General features: G+C 38.4%; 1 protein-coding gene across 3 annotated transcripts in view; it reads right to left on the bottom strand.

The window, feature by feature from the left end:
- The window catches only part of GPBP1L1 (GC-rich promoter binding protein 1 like 1), a 61,007-nt gene that overhangs the window by 7,150 nt on the left and 29,426 nt on the right, over nucleotides 1-24,431 (bottom strand). For all 3 annotated transcript variants that reach the window (XM_077845166.1, XM_077845167.1, XM_077845165.1), the window contains exons 3-7: nucleotides 23,880-23,994; nucleotides 20,166-20,295; nucleotides 18,905-19,191; nucleotides 5,266-5,338; nucleotides 3,823-4,016 (exon numbers count right to left, since the gene is read on the bottom strand). In XM_077845166.1, coding sequence (XP_077701292.1) covers nucleotides 3,823-4,016; nucleotides 5,266-5,338; nucleotides 18,905-19,191; nucleotides 20,166-20,295; nucleotides 23,880-23,939 — 744 coding nt within the window. In that variant the 5' untranslated portion in view covers nucleotides 23,940-23,994. The remainder of the gene's footprint in view (nucleotides 1-3,822; nucleotides 4,017-5,265; nucleotides 5,339-18,904; nucleotides 19,192-20,165; nucleotides 20,296-23,879; nucleotides 23,995-24,431) is intronic.

Raw genomic sequence — 24,431 nt, 5'->3', positions numbered from 1 at the left:
ACACAGAGAGAGGCAGAGACACAGGGAGAGGGAGAGGGAGACGCAGGTTCCATGCAGGGAGCCCGATGTGGGACTCGATCATGGGTCTCCAGGATCACACCCTAGGCTGCAGGTGGTGCCAAACTGCTGTGCCACCGGGGCTGCCCCCCTTTTTCTTTTTAAAAAGATGTATTGGGATGCCTGGATGGCTCAGTGGTTGAGCGGCTGCCTTCGGCTCAGGGTGTGATCCTGGAATCCTGGGATCGAGTCCCACACTGGACTCCCTGCTTCTCCCTCTGCCTGTGTCTCTGCCTCTCTTTCTCTCTCTGTGTCTCTCATGAATAAATAAATAAAATCTTAAAAAAAAAAAAAAACAAAAAACTCATTTATACCTCACAAAAACTTAAAAAAAATAGGTACTACTATCCCATTGTATAGATGATAAAACAGAGACTTAGCACTTATAAACTTGCCCATGGTCATATCACAAAGAAGGTGCAAAGAGGGGATGCCTGAGTGGCTCAGTCCATTAAGTGTTTGCCTTTAGCTTAGGTCATGATCCTCGGGTCCTGGGATTGAGCCCCACGTTGGGTTCCCCATTCAGTAAGGAGTCTGCTTCTTCCTTTCCCTGCTACTCATGGTCTCTTACGCTATTTCTCTCTCCAATAAATAAATAAAATCTTAAAAAAAAAAAAAAAAAAAAAGGTGCAAAGTGGACTCTATCTACTCCAGAGACCTGCTGTTAATTTCCACGCCATACTGTTTCCTAGGCAGTAGTTGCTCTCTTAACTTACATTCACATTCTTTCCCTTCTATATCAGACAAACAAGTATCTTACACCCTTTCAAAGATAAATCCACTCATGAATCAGTTTTATTCCCACTCATTTCTTCCTAGGCCATGATCCTTTAATGAACTCTTTCAAGTATACTCCAAGTTGCCCTCAAGGGCTTCTTCTTCTTATTTTAAAGATCATTCATTCATTCATTCATGAGAGACACAGGCAGAGGGAGAAGCAGGTTCTCTGCAGGGAGCCTGATGTGGGATTCGATCCTAGGGCCCCGGGATCATGACCTGAGCCAAAGGCAGACGCTCAACCACTGAGCCACCCAGGTGCCCCTCAAGGGCTTCTTCCTATATTTTCTTCATCCTTTCACTTAACTTTCCCATCACCTACATTCTATTTACTTTTATTTTCAAATCTCAAAGTTGCCACTACCTCCACTTCCACCCACATAATTGCAGAACCCCCTGAGATCTTGTTTCATCCCTATACTACTCTCCTAAAACCTCAACTCAAAGGTCACCTAAACCTTTCCAAGCACTAAGGTCAAAAACCCTTTATCAGTTACTTTCCTCAACCTGATAGCAGCATTTGTCAAGTGTTGACAAACCCAGTTGCTATCTTAAACTCATCCACCCAAATTTTTGTGATAGCATGCTATTTTTTTTTGATGTCTGAATTAGTTTCTTAGCCCCACTGACTATATCATTATTTTCTTAATATTTATAAATTATTTAATATTCCTCCAACTTTTATTTTCCCACTCTTTATTTATTTATTTTTTAAAAGATTTTATTTATTCATTCATGAGAGACATACAGAGAGAGAGAGAGAGAGAGAGAGGCAGAGACACAGGCAGAGGGAGAAGCAGGCTCCATGCAAGGAGCCCGACATGGGACTCGATCCTGGGTCTCCAGGATCCCACTCCGGGCTGCAGGCGGTGCTAAACTGCTGGGGCGCCGGGGTTGCCCGAAAGCTTCATTCATTACCACTAGGATAAGGACCTCTTGTCTGGATATTTCCCTAGTGCTCACAGGAGTAATTAATGATCATTTACAATCCCCAAATATGTCCAGTGTTTTCTGGTTTCAGAACTTGTATTTAACTTCTTTAAGCTTCTCTTATGATCTGCAATACTCTCCAGACTTTTTTCTGCCTATTCAAATCTGGACCATCCTCCAAAAGTCAGTTCAAATGACAAATTTTCAGCAAAATTTTTCTCAATGGTCATAATCTGAACTGATCTTGATCCTCTGAACTGACTGAACACTAATGTTTAATTCATTTAGTTATTCTAAGTCTATTTAGAATTTGTTGGGATCCCTGGGTGGCGCAGCGGTTTAGCGCCTGCCTTTGGCCCAGGGCGCGATCCTGGAGACCCGGGATCGAATCCCACGTCGGGCTCCTGGTGCATGGAGCCTGCTTCTCCCTCTGCCTGTGTGTCTCTTCCTCTCTCTCTCTCTCTCTCTCTCTCTGTGACTATCATAAATAAAAATTAAAAAAAAAAAAAAGAATTTGTTATTAGCATCTGTTACTATTTTATTTTATGCATAATCACACGACCTTTTATATTGTTATATCTTATCCCAATTAGACTTTCAGTTCATGGAGAGTCACAACCAATGTTGTTACTTCTTTGTATTACTCAGAACCACCAAACACTGCTTACACACAGAGGAAAATGAATAAATGCTCATTAGTTTCCCTCTCAATAACAAAGTAAATTCTGTTTTTTAAAAAGATTTTATTTATTTATTCAGAGAGAGAGAGAGAGAGAGAGAGAGCCTGAGTCACAGGCAGATGGAGATGCAGGGAGCCCGGTGTGGGACTTGATCCCGGGTCTCCAGGATCACACCCCAGGCTGCAGGCAGCGCTAAACCGCTGTGCCACCGGGGCTGCCAACCAAGTAAATTCTAATTACTTGTGTATGGTGGCTACAATTCATTAAAGCAATTATTATGTGCTTTTGTGAGGGTGCTAGGGATACAAATATGAAAAGGACCTGAAGGCTGCCCTTAAGGAGATTACAAGTGAGGAAATAAAGAGATGCAATAAAGTGTTATAGATATTATGATAAGAGACAGAGTGCTATTCAGAGATATAAAGATTAATGAGATCTTTAGATGTGTGTGATAGAAAAGGATTCACAGAGCAAATGGCATGAATTTGAAGGATGAATAATTTCCTACATAAGAGAAAGAAGAGGTAGTAAAATATAAAAGATGGATTAGGCTTAGAGTATAAAGAATTATACATGCCACTGGCGAAGGAGTTTGACTTGTACTGTACTGTAGCAACAGGGTTGACAAGGAATACCCATGGGTATGAGGCTTGTTTCTATATGGCCCATGAGCTAAAAAATACTTTTTATATTTTTCAAGTGTTGTAAAGGAAACAAAAATCAGAAAAAAAAGAAAAAGAAAAGAAAGGAAAAATATAACAAAAACTGTATGTCATATGTGACCAGCAAAGCCTAAAATATTATCTGGCTCTTTATAGAAAAAGTTTACCAAACCATGCTATAGACGGTTTGGGACTGCTGAAGTGATTGAGGAAAGGATGTCATATATTCAAATTGTTTTAGGATGATCATTCTGGCAGTTCTGTGCAAAATGAATATAGAGAGATGAGGAAATAGTAGGGTGCACTACAATAGTACCGGGAGGTAACAAGGGCATAGAACATCATAGAGGGAATAACAAACAGGGAATTTATAATTGCTTGGTAGAGGGGAATGAGTAATGAGGAGGAGGAAATAAGAAGCCAATCTAGAGAATCAGCTAAGTGATCAGATGGATGTTGATGCTTTTAATGGAAACAGCATGGAAACAGCAAATGAGGAGAAGCAGGTTTATGAGATAAAGCTAATGAGTATGAGAAGCCTATTAAAAATCCAGTTAGAAGTAGAGAGTTTGGAGACAGTAAAATACTACACATATATTAGATATTGAATGAATATCTGGTGAATGATTCAACGGGAAAAAAATAAATTTACTAAAATTTTTCCTGGTTTCCAGACCTCTGCTATAGAAGGTTCTTACATGGATTCCAAATCATACCTTGGAAGGAGGTGGTGCAGGCTTAGGAACCAGGTTCTTATAGACACTTGGAACCATGGTTGATGATTTGTTCCCATTTGCATGGTGAGATCCTGGTGAGGTGAATGCAGCGGAGAAGGCAGCAGAAGGATCTTCTTTGGAAACTTTTTTGATGACTAGCATTTTGGAGGGTTGCTTGGCACTAGGTGGGTTTTCTGTGAGACAAAATAGTGAAGAGACAAAAGAACGTCAAATAATGGTTAACATGAGGCACAGTTAATATGAAGTCCTCACTTTCAACAAAGAGCTGTCACTTGAGACTGAGGGACAAACATTTCCTGGTGTGCACTTAACAGGTATTCTTGAAAATGACAATACTTGGGAATTATAGGAAAAAGGCAGCACATGAATCTAAATTCATAAATCAACCAGGAAGCCCAAAAGTGTTAGTAATCCTTTAGGGGCATAACTTGTCTAGTGTATGATGTGTTCACTCAGGCACACACCAAACAAGAATGTATCCAAGGGTGACAGTTCCTGTCAGTATGAGAATGGAGAGAGATGTGGAAATTGGGAAAAGGAGGCTACCTTGGGACCTTCTGATGAGGCAAAGTGAAGCAAAGCTTTACACTATTAACAAAGGGGAAACAGTACAACAGGCACCTTTAATCCTATAGTTCAAGATTCAAAACCAGTACTTAGATATATTAAAGCCTTCCTAATAAGATTCCTAACTACTGAATAGGTCTAATGTAGGGACTAGGAGAGTCTCATTTGTAAATGCCAACAATTCCAAAACTACAGATTACATTTGGTATGAAATACACTGATTTGTCTCTTAATTTTTTATAAGGCTAATTATTCCCAACATGTACACATAATCGTGTGTATTTATGTTTTTATCCAGCCCTCTACAACAAGCAACATTTATAACTGCCAAACCTGCCCCTTAACCCCCCAAACAAAAAAATATCCTCAACTACTGGAACCTGGTTGAACAAAATCATCTACAGGATGTAGTATTATACAGCCTTTCAAAGAACATTTCAGAAGACTAATATGAATGAATGCTTAGAATATACCATTATATTTGCCTACCAAATATTTAGGAGATAATTTTAACTCATAAAATTCAATTTAATTGTTACAAATGAATTAGCAATGTTAATTAAACATTACTTCTTACAAGCTTTAGATAATTCTCCCTTTGCTTAAAATCTGCTTTCAAATTCAGGGCTCTACAAGCTCTCAATTATCTGTATTATGACTCCACTACCATTATATTTCAATGGTATTCTGGGTGGGCAGAGTAAGAGATGTAACAGGTGTTAGTTACCATGTGCAAATGGATGAGATGAAGAAAAAAGAGAAAGAAACAAACAAAAAAGAGAGAAAGAATTTTTGCTCCTCTCCATGCTAAGAAAAATGTAAAATTGTGCCTTTAAAATGGCAAAATCTACCTACCCCACACTCCAGAAGGGGTCCCAATAGGTCTGCATGGCTGATTCTGTTTGCCAGCTTCTGGATTCAAAGAAGGCTAGGAAAAAAGGGATATTAATGGTTGATAAAGAAAGCTAATCATTTTGGCACTTTTCACAAAGTAGCCATCACCATGGAACCTATCTGATAATTATGTATCAGCAGCACATATTTAACGCTGTATTCAGAATCAACAACTGAGCAGAAGATATCAAAATGCTAAACCAATAGATCTTACATTAATCTCAGATTCTCTTTGGTTTCATTTCCTTTAACGTAAGAGGATTAAAAAAATTTTTTTAAATAAACAGACTATATGTGCAAGTTCTCATCTTCTGATAGGATATGCACGTCAAATAAGGAGGCACAGAAAACTGAACGGACAAGAATGTAGATCACTTTTCTCAGATTTAAGGACAATCTGGTCAGGGAAATGTGTAGTATGTGTAGTTTTTCTAAGACTGCTTTATGGCAGAAGCAGACCACGTGCCAGGCTGGGACTGTGCTAGGAATACAAAGGCAATTAAGACCGTTAAGAAGAGCCTCTGTGCCCACAAGAGTCACAGTCCCCACTACAAAGATATACACTTGTAGACAAATAAGCACAGTAAAAGGTTACAGGGTCTATGATAAAAATTTATTATTAGGGAAGAAGGAATAGCCAATTCCATGTGAAAGAAGTGCTATCAGAAAAGGTTTCATTAGAGGTTTGATGGACTAAGAAGAATCCTTAAAGGATGAATTCCAAAGCTGGAAAAGTGATTCCAGGATCATATTGCTCAATGAATACCCAGACAGGAAAGTATGAAAAATATTCAGAGATCTGCAAATAGTTTAGAATGATTAGTACTAGGGAAGGAAGGGACCTTCCTTTCTGTGGTGAAAGAGAGGTCTGGCAAAATAGGCAAGAGCCAGATTTTTCAGGAAGACTAAATTTTATTCTGTAGATATTGAAGATCCATCTTTCATGCAGTTAATATAATCCATAGTCATTTAGTTTACAACAGTCCAGTAGCAGCTTGAAGGATGTGTTTGAGAGGTTTAAACATCAACTAGGAGACCATTAGAGGAGACCAATTCCATAGTTCAGGATAGTAATGAAGGTAACAGGAATAGAGAAAGAGATGAGGGAAAGGATGGAAAAGTTAAGAGCAATAAACTGGACTTAACAACGAACTGTACAGGAGGTGTGAGTATGATACTGGTGTCCATGCCCAAACTTTATAATGTGTAATAGAGTAGGAAAATAGCTTTTCAGTACGATTACACACAGAACATTAAACAAACAGAAAGATGCCCAGACTCCACTATGGGGCTTCTGAATAAAAAATTCTCCAGGGATGGAGCCCCAGGTGTGTACAATACATCAAGGTGAGCACCACAAGCACAGATACATACATACTGAACAACCAACTCATATTTAAATGGACAAATTAGTGACAAAATATGAAGGACAGATAAATACACTCTTCTGGATGGAAAACATAGGTAGCAGGAGTCCCATGGATAAAAGCTGTATTTTCCTATTTTAATTTGCTTGTGTTCTTAGTCACATTCTATTTAGGGTATTCAGAGATACTGCCCCTATTTATATGGTATCTTTTCTTTCCACTGATTTTTTAAAATAGTAAAATGTAACACAGATACAAAAAAAAAAAAATTGCAGAAAACAAATGGGCAAAAGTTCTTGTAATCACCACTCGGGTCACTCAGTTTAAGCAACAGAATATTACCAGCCAAACCAGAAACATTTTATAAGCTTCATTCAAAAAAACAAATAAAAAACCAACAAAAATCAAAACAAACCTACCTCGCCTCTAAAAATAACCGTTATCTCACCTATAGTGATCACTTCTTTGCTTTCTTTTACCACCTGAGGTCATATCCCTCAAAATGAGTTTTGTCTCCAAAAAACATCTATTAATTCTCTTAACCTACAGGTTACTTAAAAAAATCTTACCCCTCTGTATTCCCTATAAACTGGTAGTTGGTTCAAGACTATAGAACCCTTCTACACACATCTTTATTTTTGCAAGGCAGCTTCTTGCTAGTTTTGGGTTCTTCCATTAGGAGACACATAGTGTCTGATTATGCTTCTTTTTGTGATGTTGGCAGACATAGATGCTCATGGCCTAAAACTAAAACTCACTACAAGCTGCAAAATGATGATCTTCCAGTTTTGTCATTCCTTCTTTATTAGCTAGTATCCTTCCATAAGGAACCTCCTCTCATCTATTTGGTGACTTAGTGGTTCAATCCAGAGGGATAGGTAGACTACGTGCTTGTTTCTAAGGTGAGGTATCACTGTGAACTCACAAATTTAATCAGTATCTTTAACTGATGTATGAAATATTTGTATTTGGCCAGTGGGAACCTCTTCAATTTGGCTTCTGAATCCTTTTACTTTTTTAAAAAGATTTTATTTATTTATTCATGAGAGACACACAGAGAGGCAGAGACATATGCAGAGGGAGAAGCAGGTTCCCTGCAGCAAGCCTGATGTGGGACTCAATCCCTGAATCCCGGGATCCCGGAATCCCAGGATCATGCCGAGTTGAAGGCAGATGCTCAACTGCTGAGCCACCCAGGTATCCCTTCTGAATTCTTTTGATACAACTCTAGTAGTTTTTAATTACTTCTTTGCTATGTAGTATGACAAAATATCCCAAGCTTATCTTACAAATATCCTGTCCAGAAATGGTATTTCAAGACTACAGTCTGGGCACTAACAATGCTAACTGCTAAGGGGCTGGTCAGTTTTTAGGTCTTTTCACTGGACAGAATCTACATATATGCATTTCCATTTTTCAAAAAAGATTTTATTTATTTATGAGAGAGAGAGACACAAGCAGAGGGAGAAGCAGGCTCCACGCAGGGAGCCTGATGTGGGACTTGATCCCGGGATTCCAGGATCATGCCCTGGGCCAAAGGCAGACGCTCAACCACTGGAGCATCCCCATACATACATTTTCAAAGATAAAATATATCATGACCTCTTATTGATATTTCTAATATATACTGAGAAACTTGAGTTTTTACCAAAAATCTATCTATACTTCCTTTCTTGTATGCCAAGAATCCTGATTCTCAAGGTATGGAATATCATATTCAATCATTCCATCCTGTACTGCACACAACAGTATCAGAGTAACGATATCAACATTACGCTACCAATATGACTAATAAAATGGTAGTTTGTATAGGCTCTCCCCATTCTCCCATTATAAAGTTATGCTTTTTCTAGACTGAGTCCATAGCTATTACATGCTAAAGTCTTTTAACTCTTATTTAGTTCTACAATTAATCAAATATTATTTTCCACCCTTTTATTTTTCTGGTTAGTTTCCTTGTCTGAGGCTTGTTGTCTAACACTTGCCTCAGGAAAAAGTCTTGGGAACAATATTCCAAATTCTCACGGCTTTTTGTGACTTTTATTATTTTTTTAAAGATTTATTTACTCATTTTTACAGAGAAAGCATGAGTCGGGGAAGGGGGAAAGGGAGAGACTCTCAAGCTGACTCTCTGCTGAGCATGGAGCCAGATGGGGTGCTTGATCGCACAGTACCGAGATCATGACCTGAGACAAAATCAAGAGTCGTCAGTTCAATAGACTGAGTCACCCAAGTGTATTTGTGACTTTTATAACTGAAGATTAGTGTGCTAAGAGTATAAATCGATGGCTAACATTTTGAGTACTGTAATTCTTATTCCATTGACTTCTGTTATAAAACTTTGTCAAAGTCTGATTTTCTTTCTCCTATAAGTTACTTGGACTTGATGCTCAAAGGATAGTTTTCTTTTTCACTTGAGCCTAGCATTTTATAAGCCTATGTAGGTACTGGCTGTTCTAGCTATATCCTTTCAATTCATAGCTTCAAATCTTACTGTATTTCAGAAAGCTATCTTTAATTATAATTTTTAGCCTTTAAAAAGCTGTTTTTTCTGTGTGTATAGGATATTATATATATATCTTATATATATATATATAATCTTTTCTATATATATATCTTATATATATATAATCTTTCTTTTTTGGCCAACTATGTATCATTTCTCAATTCTAACTTTTATTATTATTTTAAAAACAATGATGCATTATAACATTTTTTATTAAGTAAACTCTACCCCCAGTGTGGGGCTTGAGCTCAAGACTGAGACAGAGTCATGAGCTCCTCAATTCTAGCTTTTTTTAAAAAAGACTTGAGAGGGAGGAGAGAGAGAACGTGCACATACACAAGAAGTGGAGAGGGAGAGGGAGAATATCAAGCAGATTCCTGAGTGTGGAGCCCCACTTGGGCTTGATCCTACAACCCCAAGATGAAACCAAGTCAGTCACTTAACTGACTGTGCCCCCTCAAGTCTAACTTTTATTCTTTTTAAACCCCCCCCTTTTAAAAAGATTTTTCATTTATTTATTCATGAGAGAGACACAGAGAGAGGCAGAGACACAGGCAGAGGGAGAAGCAGGCTCCATGCAGGGAGCCCAACAAGGGACTCGATCCTAGGACCCCAGGATTACACCCTCGGCCGAAGGCAGCGCTAAACCACCAAGCCACCCGGGCTGCCCCAATTCTAACTTTTAATCTGTTTCTCCCTCACTTGAAAATTTTCTTCTGGGGGGCCTAGGTGGCTTAGCCAGTTAAGTGTCCAACTCTTGATTTTGGCTCAGATCATGGTCTCAGGATCATGGGATCGAGCCCTATACCGGGCTCTGCACTCAGTAGAGTCTTATTCTTTCTCTCCCACTGCTACTCCCCCAAATACTGTAATAAACAAAATCTTTAAAAAAAAGTTGTAAAAAAAAAAAAAAACATGAAATTTCTGTCCTCTTCTAATTCTTGAAAAACATGGACTATTCTCTTGTGTTCTTTAGCCTCCATTTTTCTCAAATTTCAAATTATTTCCTGATTTCTAGCACCTTGAGTTTTTCTGGTTTAGACTGTCCTTATGCCATTCTCTTAGGATCATTTAAATTTTAAAATATTTTAAGTAATATTGTAGTAACAGTAAATTTTAAAATGGTTATGTTTTGTGGAAATGCTGTACAGGTATACTTTGCACTGTCTGTAAGGATGCTATTCTGTTCCTTATTCTTTTGATCCTTTGTGTTCATTTACATTCAGTTTTTGTGAATGTGGATCAAGATAGCTTTTCTAACATCAAGCTTTAGAGCTCTCTTTTCTGTTATTTTTATAGTATTCAAAAATATGGTGCCTTAGTTTCTTTCATGTCCTGGCTGTCATCCCTACCTTCTTTCCTTTTATCTAAACGTTCTCTTTGTTTCCATTGTTTCCATCTCTGCAGCTCAATCTGGATTCTATTTCTGATAGTTTACATTCTAGAAGGGAATATTGGCTGGTTAATACAAACAATGGTAGTACTCAGTGCTATTTATCAACTTCTCGCTTCTTAGTCCAAAGTCATCCTTTTTGCTCACTCTGTGTAAATGTGTCCAGGCACTTACATTTTTTTCCTTTGCTAGCTGGCAGGTTAACTTTTTGTCAGTAGAGACCAAGAGAAAGATTTTCTTTTTATTCCAGTGTGCTTAGTCAGCAGGCTCCTGCAGCACCCAGTTCCTGCTAAGCCAGGTTCTAAAGTGTGAGTGAACTTTGACTTGACTGGTTTTGGTAGCAGGGACATGTGAACAACTTTACCAAGACCTCAAGGGGCCAGGATTTTCAGTATGTTCCTAGGAGAAGCACTTCAACAACTCTTCTGTCATTCAGTGAGCCACAACTAAGCCCTTTCTAACAAGGTCTGGTAGGGATGGGGGAAGAGGAAGACTCTTCCTTGGGCACTCTCTCTTAGCCCTAGGGTTAATGGTTGTCTTTTTATATTGGCTACTTCCAAATTCTTCAGTGTTCTCTTTATTACTAACCAACTCATTACCCTAATCCTGTACTTTCCCTCTTCAAACTATTCTATGGTTACTCTCTCGATTGATCCAGACAGACCATACCTCATTCCAGAACTTCTATACTGACTAGTTTGGTAAAACCACTCCTAATTTCTAGCTGTTCTCAAACATACCCTCTAAACTATCTAGAAGCAACTGGTGGTTCTTTTGGGGTTGCCAGATGTTCTGTTGCTTCCTTCCATTTCTCCTGCACAAATGCTATCACTACCCAGGTATTATAGTTTTTGGTGGTTTGTCTCTGTAATGACACCTCACTTTATTTTGCTGTAGATAACTTCCATGAACTTTTGTTGTTGTTGTTGTTCAATACCATGCTCTCTGCGTTATTTATTTATTTATTTATTTATTTATTTATTTATTTATTTATTTATTTATTTTTAAACAACTTTTAAAAAACGACAGAGCCCAACACAGGGCTTAAACTCACGACCCTGAGGATCAAGACCTGAGCTGAAATCAAGAGTCGGAAGCTTAACCAAGGAGGCACCCAGGTACCTCTCTCTCTGTTCTTTCTTATTATTTTGAAATAATTTCATCCTTACAATAAAGTTGCAAAAATAAACACATTCTGTGCATCCTGCACAGATGTCTAGATTCTCGTCAACATTTTACACCACTTGCTCCAACATTCTCTCTAAATGTTATTGTTTCCTGAACCATCTGCAAGTTGAAGGACTTGATGCCATTTACCCTTAAATCCTTAATTATGTATTTCTTTAAAAACACATGAACACAGTGCGATTATAAAAATTATGCAATACTACAATAAATGCTACAGTCTAATCTATAACACTTATTCAAACTATAACATTGATTACTTTAATGGTAAAACAAAATTTTAAAGATGTACACTGTTTTCTCCCATCCAGTCTCCAAAGGATCACGTTTGTTGTTGTTGTTTTTTTGAGTAGGCTCAAGGCCAACGTGGGGCTTGACCTCATCACAATCCGGAGGTCAATAGTCCCACTCACTGAGCCAGCCAGGTGCCTCTCACATGCTTCCTTTAATTATTTCCCTTTTTTTTTTCCTAAGATTTTATTAATTCACGAGAGATACAGAGAGAGAAAGAGACAAAGGCAGAGGGAGAAGCAGGCTCTCCGAGATGAGCCTGATGTGGGACTTGACCACAGGACCTGGGATCACGCCCTGAACCAAAGGCACATGTTCAACCACTGAGCCACCCAGGCATCCCAGTTATCTTATTTCTTTAGTTTTCCTTTATCTGCAATTTTTTCTCTCAGGACAACATTTTTAAAGGGCAGAGGCTAGTTCTTTTGTAGAATCTTTAGTAATTCTTTAGTAGAAACTTCAAATTGAGTTTATGTGATATTTTTCTCATGGTTAGATTCAGGATATGCATTCCTAGAAAGAATTTACAGAGGTGAGGTTGCATCCTCAGTGCATTACATCAGGAGGTTTATTATATCTATTTCCCCCATGACTGGTGATAATCTATTTTTTAATAAAATTTACATAAAAGGATATGCACATATACTAAGTATATCATTCTAGGAGTTTTGAAAAATGCTTGTAACTCCTCAACCTCTCCAAAAATAAAAATTACCTCCTGCAACCAGAAGATTCCCTCATGCCCTATCCCAGTCAATTCCCACTCACTACAGGCAACCACTGCTCTATCTTTCCAACCAAAGATTATTTGCCTATTCTAGAATAGCACATCAACAGAATCAGAGAGTATGCACCATCTTGTGTAAGGCTTCACTGAAACTTATATTAGTCACTTTCTTTTAGTCACTCTTTATTAATGAATATATGTAGTCCATTACATGATTATACCACAAATTTTCTATTCTTGTGTCAAAAGACATTTAAACTGATTACAGTTTGGAGCTTTTATGAATAAAATTATAATAAATGCACATATACCTTACTTTCTCTTGAGTAAATATCTAGAAGTGCTGGATCATAGAATAAGTTTATGTTTAGTTTTATAAAAATTTGCCAAACCTTTCCCCAAAACAGTTGTACTACCTCATGCTCCTACAACGTATGAAAGTTCCAAATGGGGATCCCTGGGTGGCGCAGCGGTTTAGCGCCTGCCTTTGGCTCAGGGCGGGATCTTGGAGACCCGGGATTGAATCCCACGTTGGGCTCCCGGTGCATGGAGCCTGCTTCTCCCTCTGCCTGTGTCTCTGCCTCTCTCTCTCTCTCTCTCTCTCTCTGTGTGACTATCATAAATAAATAAATTAATTAATTAATTTAAAAAAAAAAAAAGAAAGTTCCAAATGCTTGAAAATGTCACCAAATTTAGTGTTTTCAGACTTACAAATTTTAGCCATTTTGGTAAGTGGGTATCAGTATCTCATAATCCTAATTCCAATTTCCACATTTCCCTTGTGACTAATGAAACAGACCATTTTTTTTTTCACGTGACTGTTGGCCGTTTGTGTATCTTCCATTGTGAAGAATCTGTTCACATTTTGCTCATTTTTAAAAATATTGAGTTGTCAGGGTACGTGGCTGGCTCAGTCAGAAGAGCATGCGACTCAATCTCAGGGTTGTGTTTGAGTCCGGCAGTGGGTAGAAATGACTTAAATAAACTTTAAGTTTTATTTTTTTTAGAAGAAAGTGCAAGTGTGTGAGCCCCGGGGTCGGGGAGGGTGCCCAGAGGGAGAGGGAGAGGGAGAGGGAGAGACAGTTCAAAGCCGATTTCTCATTCAGCACAGAGTCCAATGTGGGGCTCAATCTCACAACCCTGAGATCACAACCCAAGCTGGAAACAGAGTCCCACACTCAATTGACTGTGCCACCCAGACACTTCTAAATAAATAAACGTAAAAAAAAAAAAAAAGAAAGAAAGAGGGGCACCTGAGTGTCACCACTGGTTAACTGTCTGCCTCGATTTTAGCTCCGGTCATGAATACAGGATTCTAAGATCCAGCCCCAAGTTGTGTCAGCTTAGCGCTGGGTGTGGAGCCTGCTTAAGATTCTTTCTCTCAGGGATTCCTGGGTGGCGCAGCGGTTTAGCGCCGCCTGCAGCCCAGGGTGTGATCCTGGAGACCTGGGATCGAGTCCCACCCACATCAGGCTTCCTGAATGGAGCCTGCTTTCCCCTCTGCCTCTCTCTCTCTGTGTCTCTCATGAATAAATAAATAAAATCTTAAAAAAAAAAAAAAAAAAAAAAAGATTCTTTCTCTCAGGGGCAGCCCGCGTGGCTTAGCGGTTTAGCACCGCCTTCGGCCCAGGGGGTGATCCTGGAGACCTGGGATGGAGTCCCATGTCAGGCTCCCTGCATGGAGCCTGCTTCTCCCGCTGCCTATGTCTCTGCCTCTCTCTCTCTCATGAATAAATAAATAAAATCTTAAAAAAAAAAAAAAAGATTCTCTCTCGTTCTCCCTCTGCACTCCCCCAAATCACACAGTCTCTCCAAAAACAAAAACAAAAAAATACAAAAAAAGGAAAGAAAAATATATACTGAGTTGCTTTTTTTATTATTGAATTCAAGGAGTTATTTATATTGCAGATGCAAGTCCCTTTTCATACATACGCTTTATAAATATTTTCTTTTTTTAAAGATTTTACTTATTCATCACACACACACACACACACACAAATTATTCTAGGACCATTTGTTAAAAATACATTTTCTTCTCTATTGGTCTGCTTTAGTATCTTTGTTGAAAATCAAATGACTGGGACACCTGGGTGGCTAAGTGGTTGGAAGTCTGCCTTTGGCTCAGGGTGTGAACCTGGAGTCCTGGGATTGAGTCCCACATCAGGCTCCCTGCATGGAGCCTGCTTCTCCCTCTGCCTCTGTCTCTGCCCCTCTCTCTGTGTCCCTCATGAATAAATAAAAATCTTAAAAAAAATTCTTTAAAGAAAATCAAATGACTATATAAATATGTTTATTTCTTTTTTTAAAATTATTTATTTATTTATGATAGTCCCACAGAGAGAGAGAGAGAGAGAGAGAGAGAGAGAGAGAGAGAGGGGCAGAGACATAGGCAGAGGGAGAAGCAGGCTTCATGCACCTGGAGCCCGACGTGGGATTTGATCCCGGGTCTCCAGGATCGCGCCCTGGGCCAAAGGCAGGCGCTAAACCGCTGCGCCACCCAGGGATCCCTGTAAGTTTATTTCTGAGCTATTCTGCTTCACTATTGGTCTATCCTTATAATAACATAACATTATCTTATTATAGCTTTGTACTAAGTGAAGTTAGGTAGTAGAAGTCCTCCAACTCTGTTCTTTTTCAAGATCACTTTGGGGGGGGCAGCCCTGGTGGCGCAGCGGTTTGGCGCCTCCTGCAGCCTGGGGTGTGATCCTGGAGACCCGGGATCGAGTCCCACATCGGGCTTCCTGCATGAAGCCTGCTTCTCCCTCTGCCTGTGTTTCTGCCTTTCTCTCTCTCTGAATAAATAAATAAATCTTAAAAAAAAAAAAATCACTTTGGGTATTCCAGAGTCTTTCTAGTCAATGAAAATTTTAGAATAACTTAGTCCATTTATGTAAGAACCCATGCTTGGTGGTGCTGTGCAGAATCTGTAGAACTGATGTCCTAAACATGTTGAGTCGTCTAATTCAAAGCCTCACATTCACAATGATATATCTCTTTTATACACATCTTCTTTAATTTCTCTTGGCAATATTTTGTGAATCAGTATAGAAGTCTTTCATATCTTTCGTTAAATTTATTCCCAAACATTTTATTCCCACACAGTTTAAAAATTTTTTTTTTTGCTTTACAAAAGCATTTTATAAAACTTCATTTTCCAATTGTTTACTGCTAGCACATAAAAATACAACCGAATTTCTAAAAAGTAAGCTCTATGCCCAATGTGGGGCTCAAACTCATGATCCTGAGATCAAGAGTCAGATGCTCTACCAACTGAACCAGCCTGCAGTTAATTTCAACATAGGTGACGTTTACTCTTTACTATATAACATTGCAAGTTTACTATCTACGTAGACATTACCGTCTATGTGACAATGCAGGGAAAATTATTTAACTTGTCCAAGATAACTGAGACTGTTAAGTCAAATACCATTTTAAAACAAAAAATGACTTTCTAATTATACAATGTACAGTATAGAAAAACATACAGAAAAATCACTGTAAACATGTCTACATACCTAGATTTTGCCATTTTTGGTTAACTACTCTTTCTTGACAAACCCCTTTCTTCTTCAACCAGTTAGTTCCTTATTGCTATTTCCACATATTCTAGGTTCCCTCTGAATAGATCACTCTCCTTGGGTGATTCTTATCCATTCACCATCATCAACTATCATCTTTACTTCCATGTGCACATCTCTAGATCTCATCCATAATTTTTGTACGAAGAAATTGTTATCTTCTCCCTCCAATTATGCTGTTTTTCCTTTTCAAATAACTTATATTCATCAATCTGTTTTAAATAGAAATCTTATTTTTGACTCTTTCTTCTCTAGTTACAATACCTCAGGTTCCAATCCTTTAGATTTGTCCTCTAAACCACGATCTTTTACAAGCTAAATGTCTGTCAACAGGAAAATGGATAAATAAATCCAGTATACTCACACAACAAAATATTATATAATAGTGAAAAAGATTTAAAGCAACATTTTCCAACCATGGTACTACTGCCATCTGGGGCTAGGTAATTCTAGAGTTCACCAGGTGTTGTCCTGTGCATTGCACCATAAATAAATGTTTAGCAACACCCCTAATCTCTACATACTAGATATAAATTGCACTATCTCCAGTTGTGACAACCAAAATTTGCATAGATATTGCCAAATGTGCCGGGCACACATTGTAAAATGTGCTCCTGGCTGAGAATCACTGATCTAGAGCTATATGTATCAATGCAGATAAATCTCAAAACAATTTTAAGCAAATACCAGAGAACTACAATACTATCTTTATAAACATAAAAATCAAGGAAAATGATATATATTACTTATGGATACATATATGTAGTAGAAGTTTATCAAAAACATGATAAAGCACTGAAATCAAGATTACCTCTGGGAAGGAAGTGAAGAGAGTAGGATTAGGGAAGCTTTCATTTGGTGATGTGCATACTTGACTATTTTTCTCCAGACTTTTATGTACATTTCAGATATTTTAAAACATAAATGTAGTATTAATTTGCCCTTATTGACCTGGTTCAGGTTTGACTGACAGCTAACTTCCACTTAAATCACTTAGCAGGCATCGATTGTGCTACTTTAATATTTTTCTTTCTGTTATTTATTTCCCACTGGAAATGCCACAGAACTGATACTGAGCCTTCTTATCAAACTCTGCCAATTAGCAGTACAAAACCTATTCAAAAAGGTGCTCTTAAATACTCAAGCAACTTCCACTTTACTCCACGACTTCTAGTTTGCTATAATCTTTTTTTTTTTTTTTTAAACCAAAGCATGTAAGAAACCAAAACTTTTAATAAAGAGATCCTAATAGACTTTACCATATGCTCATCTGGCTCTGGTCACAATGTAAGGTATACTTTTAGATAAACATTCATGTCATATAAATTATAGTTACAGTGGGTTAATTTACTTATGTGGAATAAAATACAAAAAGAAACTCACAGGAATACAATTAAACTTTTTGTTGTTGCTGGTCTGATCAAAGATTTTAACCAAGTTCCCAAAGTGTAATGAGCAACAGAGATTTTGTTAATTATACCCATTGGTCTTTCTTAAATGCTAAGTTTATTGAATAACTGAAATAATTGAAATATTGAAAGTTATAATTTGGTGTCATAGTAAGTTCTGGAACACTGGATACTTAGAACATTCTGTACAAATATTCAAGGTCGGGGCAGTATAAACCTTTCCACAAATAAAGTTTTGAAGAATAGGTGCCTGGGGGTTAAGAATTCACATTAAAAAATAACATTTAAAGAAGCCCAGAACATTTGCTATATGAGAAGAGGAGCTGACACCTAAATTTGACTCTTATTCAGTTGGCTTTATTAATTTATTAAATTGACTGTCACGGAAGTGATTGGCTAATTTAATGTGCTACCTAAAAATAACTAGAGCTGTTTTGTTCAATATGGTAGCCACCAGCTAAATGTAGTTAGGCACTCAGAAAGTACGCGATTTATACTGAGATCATGCTACAAACAAGTATAGAATACACAAAGATCTTGAAGACCTAGTACAAAAAATAACGTCAGTTACCTCACTAATGATTTAAAGATACCAATCACATATTAAAATAATTTGGATATGTTTTGTTAATAAAATATAGTAAACTTTTTTAAGGTGCACTGAAAACTCTTCTTCAGGCTAAGAAGCCAAAAGGCATATAATTCAACATACAACAGCAAAGTTTTACTGTATATACAGGCAACAGCTTAAATACTTACAATTGCATATTTGTAACATCACAATTATTTTATATAAAAGAAAAAACTTAGGATAGTTGGAGAAAGACAATTCAACATGCAAGACTACATCTTTATACATAATTTGAGTATCAAATTTTGAATGCTGACCTTACAAAACTTAAAGGGAATTAAGAATTTTTAAGTTTCAAAGGCATAAAGATGAAAAACAAGATTTGCTAAAAGTTACAGAGGAATTTTCATCACTATCTTCCTACTAATCAACTCCTTCCCTCTAAACACAGTAAAAATCTAAACTTAGGGACTTTCTTTTTAGTAATTTCTTCAATCTTCTCATTATTAACAGTCTTCTATTTACAGCATTATTTGTTAGGTTTTAATCATACATCTAAACCTTCATACTTACAAAGTCTTCCTCTTCAAACTGTAATTTTTCCACCTTGTCTTCTTTCTTTTCTTCCCTAATCTCTGTAGGTGGCTTTTCTTGAAAGGCACAGCCTTTCCGGGAGTGGAAGCTGCCATTCCAGTGGCGATGGTTGCCTGTGCCACCCCCACTACGCTGGTTCATGCCATCATGACCTCGGGAAGAGCCATGCCAACCAGAGAGGTTCCCTGTGATTCCAGCATAAGCTCCTTTAGAGACACCAGAATCCACTGAATCGTGGCGGAACAGGGAGGGCTGGTGCCAGGAATCTAGAATAGTAAGGAGAAATAACACATTAGATTTCTGCTTCCTGATCTGATTAATAATACTACCAAAAGCTCTTCAGGGGACCTTTTAAAATAAAAGATTAAGTCCACAAAAAAGAAATCAAGAAATTATCTTTCTTAAAAAATATAATTTCTACATTAAATCTTCAACTGAAAAAAATGACACATGAGAACACAAGAATGTTAGAAAGCCAACGTAACTGAATAATGACAACTGGAAGATCAAATTGAGAAACTTTTTTTTAAGATTTTATTTATTCATTCATGAGAGACACGGGGGAGGGGGGGGGGAGAGAGAGGCAGAGACACAGCCAGAGGGAGAAGCAGGCTCCATGCAGGGAGCCCGACGTGGGACTCGATCCCGGGTCTCCAGGATCACACCCTGGGCCAAAGGCGGCGCTAAACCACTGAACCACCTGGACTGCCTGAGAAACATGTTTAAAAAACATCATGTCGGGCAGCCCAGGTGGCTCAGTGGTTTGGCGCCGCCTTCGGCCCAGGGTGTGATCCTGGAGACCCGGGATCGAGTCCCACATCGGGGTCCCTGCATGGAGCCTGCTTCTCCCTCTGGCTGTGTCTCTTCCTCTCCCCCCGCCTCTCTCTCAAGATTAAATAAATAGGGATCCCTGAGTGGCTCAGCACTTTGGCGCCTGCCTTTGGCCCAGGGCGCGATCCTGGAGTCCCGGGATCCATTCCCACATCGGGCTCCCGGCATCGAGTCTGTTTCTCCCTCCTTCTGTGTCTCTGCGCCTCTCTCTCTCTATGTCTATCATAAATAAATAAATAAATCTTTAAAAAGAAAAAGGAATAAATAAATAAAATCTTAAAAAAAAAAAACAAAAAAAAAACAAACCATCATATCAAGATTATGGACATGCACCCCCAATGTGGGCTCGTCTAGCTTATTTTTTTTTCGTCTAGCTTAAATACAGTCATGGAAGTTGGGCATGGCTCACCTCCTGTGGTACGTAGAGGTCCATTGTTAAAAAAGCCATCAGAAGAATTATGTCGACGGCGGCTTACTCCAAATCTACGGTCTCCTCGGGGTAGGTGCTCTCCGTGTTTTTCGAAGGTGGCTGTAGGTGACTAAGATGGTAAAGTACAGAGAAACAGATTAAGAAGATATCAATCTCATATCTTATGTTTTGCATCAGCCTTTCAGAAAACAAGTAATAATAGTGGAAGAAACCCCCATTATGAGCATATCGGCCATAATAAGGGTACTATAGGCCCCTAAGTTAGAGAAGTCCTAGGTTACATATTCAAACAAGATTGGGCATTGTCAGGGTGGTATGGTCATAGACATAAGTTAACATTCACTCATTAACTCATTTACTGTATCCCAAAAAGGGAGAAAAGGCAGCTACTTCAATTATTTGCAAAAGAAAGTGGAAAAAAAAAAACCCCTATTGATATCCATAAATAAGCCCTCAAACTTTACACTTAAAGATATTATGTTAACCTTATAATAGGAAAGGAAAAGCAAGATGTTTGCTTAAAAAAATTCTAAATAGCTTAATTATTTCTGTAAATTATTTTAGAATTGGGGAGAAAGAAATGGTTTAAATACCACCCCAACTTGGTAGGCCATTAACAACTTTAACAACGACATGGTTTTTATAGTTTCATAACACTTACTTCTAAACATTAATTTTATATTCATAACAGTACTATAATTTGGCATCCTCATTTTACTCATTTACACATGAGGAAAGAGGTCAGGGAAAGTAAGTCTTTAAGGTTATACAATGTAAAGGTGGCAGATTGAGAAACACGGTTATAGATGAACTCTCATGTCCCTCCCTATTCCAAATAATTTATTCTAGAACATTCTATAGTTTCAAATGAGAGGTCAAAGTCTAAAAAACTGAAAAACATGGACAAAGGCATAGAGGCATAGAGGAAAACTACAGGTTGACAAAGGCAAAATTTGACAAAGGCATAGAAGAAAACTACAGGTTGGGGCAAAGTTATCTTTACATCTATTTCCTTGGTTTTATAGTTTTTAGCTCTTTAACTTCAGTTATGATCCACTTCAGGTTAATTTTTGTGTGTGTGATAGAAGATTAAGGTCAAGGTTCTCACTCCCCTCCACATAGATAGATAGATATACACAGTTCTAGAACCATTTCCTAAAAAGACTAAATCTAAATTACTAAATGCTAAATCACTTTGCATTAAATTACCTTGGCACTTTAGTCAAAAATCAACGGACTGTATGTATAGGACTATTTTTGAATTCTCTATTCTCTTCCATTACTTTATGTCTATCCTTATCCCAACACCGCACAACTTTGTTTACTGCAGCTTTACTGTAAACAGTGAAATTTCATTTCCCAATTCTTTTTACTTACTTCACTGTGCTAGATTATTCTTCGCAGATAATAAGATCTACATACTTTCATTCTTCAAAAATATTTATTTATTTATTTATTTGAGAGAGACAGAGACAAGAGACAGAGGTAGTGACAGAATAAGCAGGGAGGAGAGTTGGAGAAGCAGGCTCCCTGCTGAGCAGGGAAACCGAGGTGGGGCTTGATCTCAGGACTCTGGGATCATGACCTGAGCCAAGGGCAGACACTTAACCAAGTGAGTCACCCAGGTGCCCTCTACATACTTTTATATTATTATTATTTTAAAGATTTATTCATGGGAGACACAGAGAGAGAGAGAGAGGCAGAGACACAGGCGGAGGGAGAAGCAGGCTCCACGCAGGAAGCCCGACTCGGGACTCGATCCCAGGTCCCCAGGATCAGGCCCTGGGCTGAAGGTGGCGCCAAACCACTGAGCCACCCGGGCTGCCCCTACTTTTATTTTTTAAAGATTTTATTTTATTTATTCATGAGAGACACAGAGAGAGAGGCAGAGACATAGGCAGAGGGAGAAAGAAACAAGCTCTACGCAGGGAGCCTGATATGGAACTCAATCCCAGGATTACACCCTGCGCCGAAGGCAGATGCTAAATCGCTGAGCCACCCAGGCGTCCCTCTCTACTTTTTTTTTTTTTTAATTTTTATTTATGATAGTCACACAGAGAGAGAGAGAGAGAGAGGCAGACACACAGGCAGAGGGAGAAGCAGGCTCCATGCACCGGGAGCCTGACGTGGGATTCGATCCCGGGTCTCCAGGATCGCGCCCAGGCCAAAGGCAGGCAGGCACTAAACCGCTGTGCCACCTAGGGATCCCCCTCTCTACCTACTTTTAAACGCTTTCCTGGATCCCACACCTAATCCCCCAGCTCACCATCCCCAACCTTTGGGTCAGATTATGTCAATTATGAGATCTTGGGAATTTCAAAAGGGCAATTCAAAATTAAGTTTAGAGCAAAAGATTGTGGGTCTAGATAGATTAGGAACATCTGCCCCAAAATTCACATTTAAAAACAGGGAAAGGGGCCTGGCCAGGTCAGTCAGTTGGGTGTCTGACTCTTGATTTCAGCTCAGGTGGTGATCTCAGGGTTGTGATTATCAAGCCCTGTGCTTGAGATTCTCTTTCCCTCTCCCTCTGTCCCCTCCACTCCATTTTCAAGAGTAGGCACTCTCTCTGAAAAAAGAAAACAAACAAACAAACAGGGGCGCCTGAGTGACTTAGCCAGTTAAGTGTCCAACTCTTGATTTTGGCTCAGGTCATCATTTCAGGGTTCTGGGATCAAGCCCTGTGTCAGGATGTGTTCTCCCCCATCACACACACACCCTTCCCTCTGATTATGCTCTCTAAAATAAGTAAGTTCTTTAAGAAAAAAAAAAAAAAAAAGGAAGATAGGCACCCCCCCTTTTAAAATTACACATCAATTTTGTCCCTCCTCTATTAGTTGGCAAAACGGGGAGCATTTTTTTTTTAAGATTTTACTTATTTATTCATGAGAAACACAGAGAGAGGGAGAGAGAGGCAGAGACACAGCCAGAGGGAGAAGCAGGCTCCATGCAGGGAGCCTGTTGTGGGACTCGATTCCGGGTCTCTAGGATCACGCCCTGGGCCAAAGACAGGCGCTAAACCGCTGAGTCACCCAGGGATCCCAATGGGGAGCATTCTTAAGTTTATTAACTTCCCAAAGGTCTTCTTTATCAATAGTTGAGGTTGTTCTTTTGTGTACTGTGACTAAGGATGCTTCACTCTATATGAACTGGTTGTTGTCACTTGTCTATTCCTAATACAACATACATCTGAAATCATTAGATTATTGCCCCTAAATCAGAATTTCTAGGATTTTATATGAGATCCATGTAGTAGTGAAAGTCTCTCCCTTTCCTCCTTATTTACTACTATAGACAAATTGCATTCACCCTAACGGTCTATTTCTCAAAAAAACTGTTTCCCTTTTACCTCTACCCCTCTTTACCTAAATAATAAATTAGCAGATATGTTTTAGTTCCAAAGTGTAGTGCAGTTAATCCAGGAAATCTTAAATGTGCCACATAATGAGAAAAGCTTAGCAAAGAATGAAAAAAAGAAGAGAGGAAGACATTTGGCAGTGGCAGGGCCCACAATGACTTAGACTGCCTAATTGTTTATATCCTGTTAAAATAAATTAGTAAGTCTATGAAAATATATTTTAAACAGGCAAAGCTGAATATACAAGAACACCTAGACTGTAAAATAGAAGCCATTAATAAGTTGGGGATAAAAAGAACTGGTATTTGGAAGGTTACTATAGGAATGAAGAATAGTACCTTAGCTGACTGTGGTGTTGAGAAATTTAGCCAAGCAGGAACAAAGTCATGCTGCGCCATTTAGGTCCAGTGTCTCTTTTCAGCAAGGTGAGGCATCCAACCTCATGGCCAGGATCTGAAAATAAGAAAACTCAAATCATTTACATTTGTAAGTATCTGGTATCAATGTAGAATCTGTGATTTCTCTAAGATCTCCTCTTTACAGAAAGACCTGCCCTCTAAGCCTCTCTAAGATTACTTATCAGGCTCTATATCTCAAAGAGGTTCTAAACAAAACCAACAGTCCATGAATAATGACTATGAAAAACACATAATCAGAAAACTTTGACACAGATCTGGAAGGTTATATGAAAGCTAATGAATTCTTGAGTTTTAACAGAAGAACATTAAGAATAAACACCTACTTTAAACTACTGATACTTATGAAAAGAGATTAATCTGCTTCAGGTACTCTGGTAACTTGTGGCAAAATCAGAAAATATCTTCCTAAAGAAGGAAGATACAGATTCTCAAGAATTGTTCCATTTAGTTCCCATTAATTTCCTCAAATAC

Source organism: Canis aureus, chromosome 13 (assembly GCF_053574225.1).
Source record: "Canis aureus isolate CA01 chromosome 13, VMU_Caureus_v.1.0, whole genome shotgun sequence".
Taxonomy (NCBI): domain Eukaryota; kingdom Metazoa; phylum Chordata; class Mammalia; order Carnivora; family Canidae; genus Canis; species Canis aureus.
Note: the sequence above shows the minus strand (reverse complement) of the source record. Positions and strands in the feature narration are given on the sequence as shown.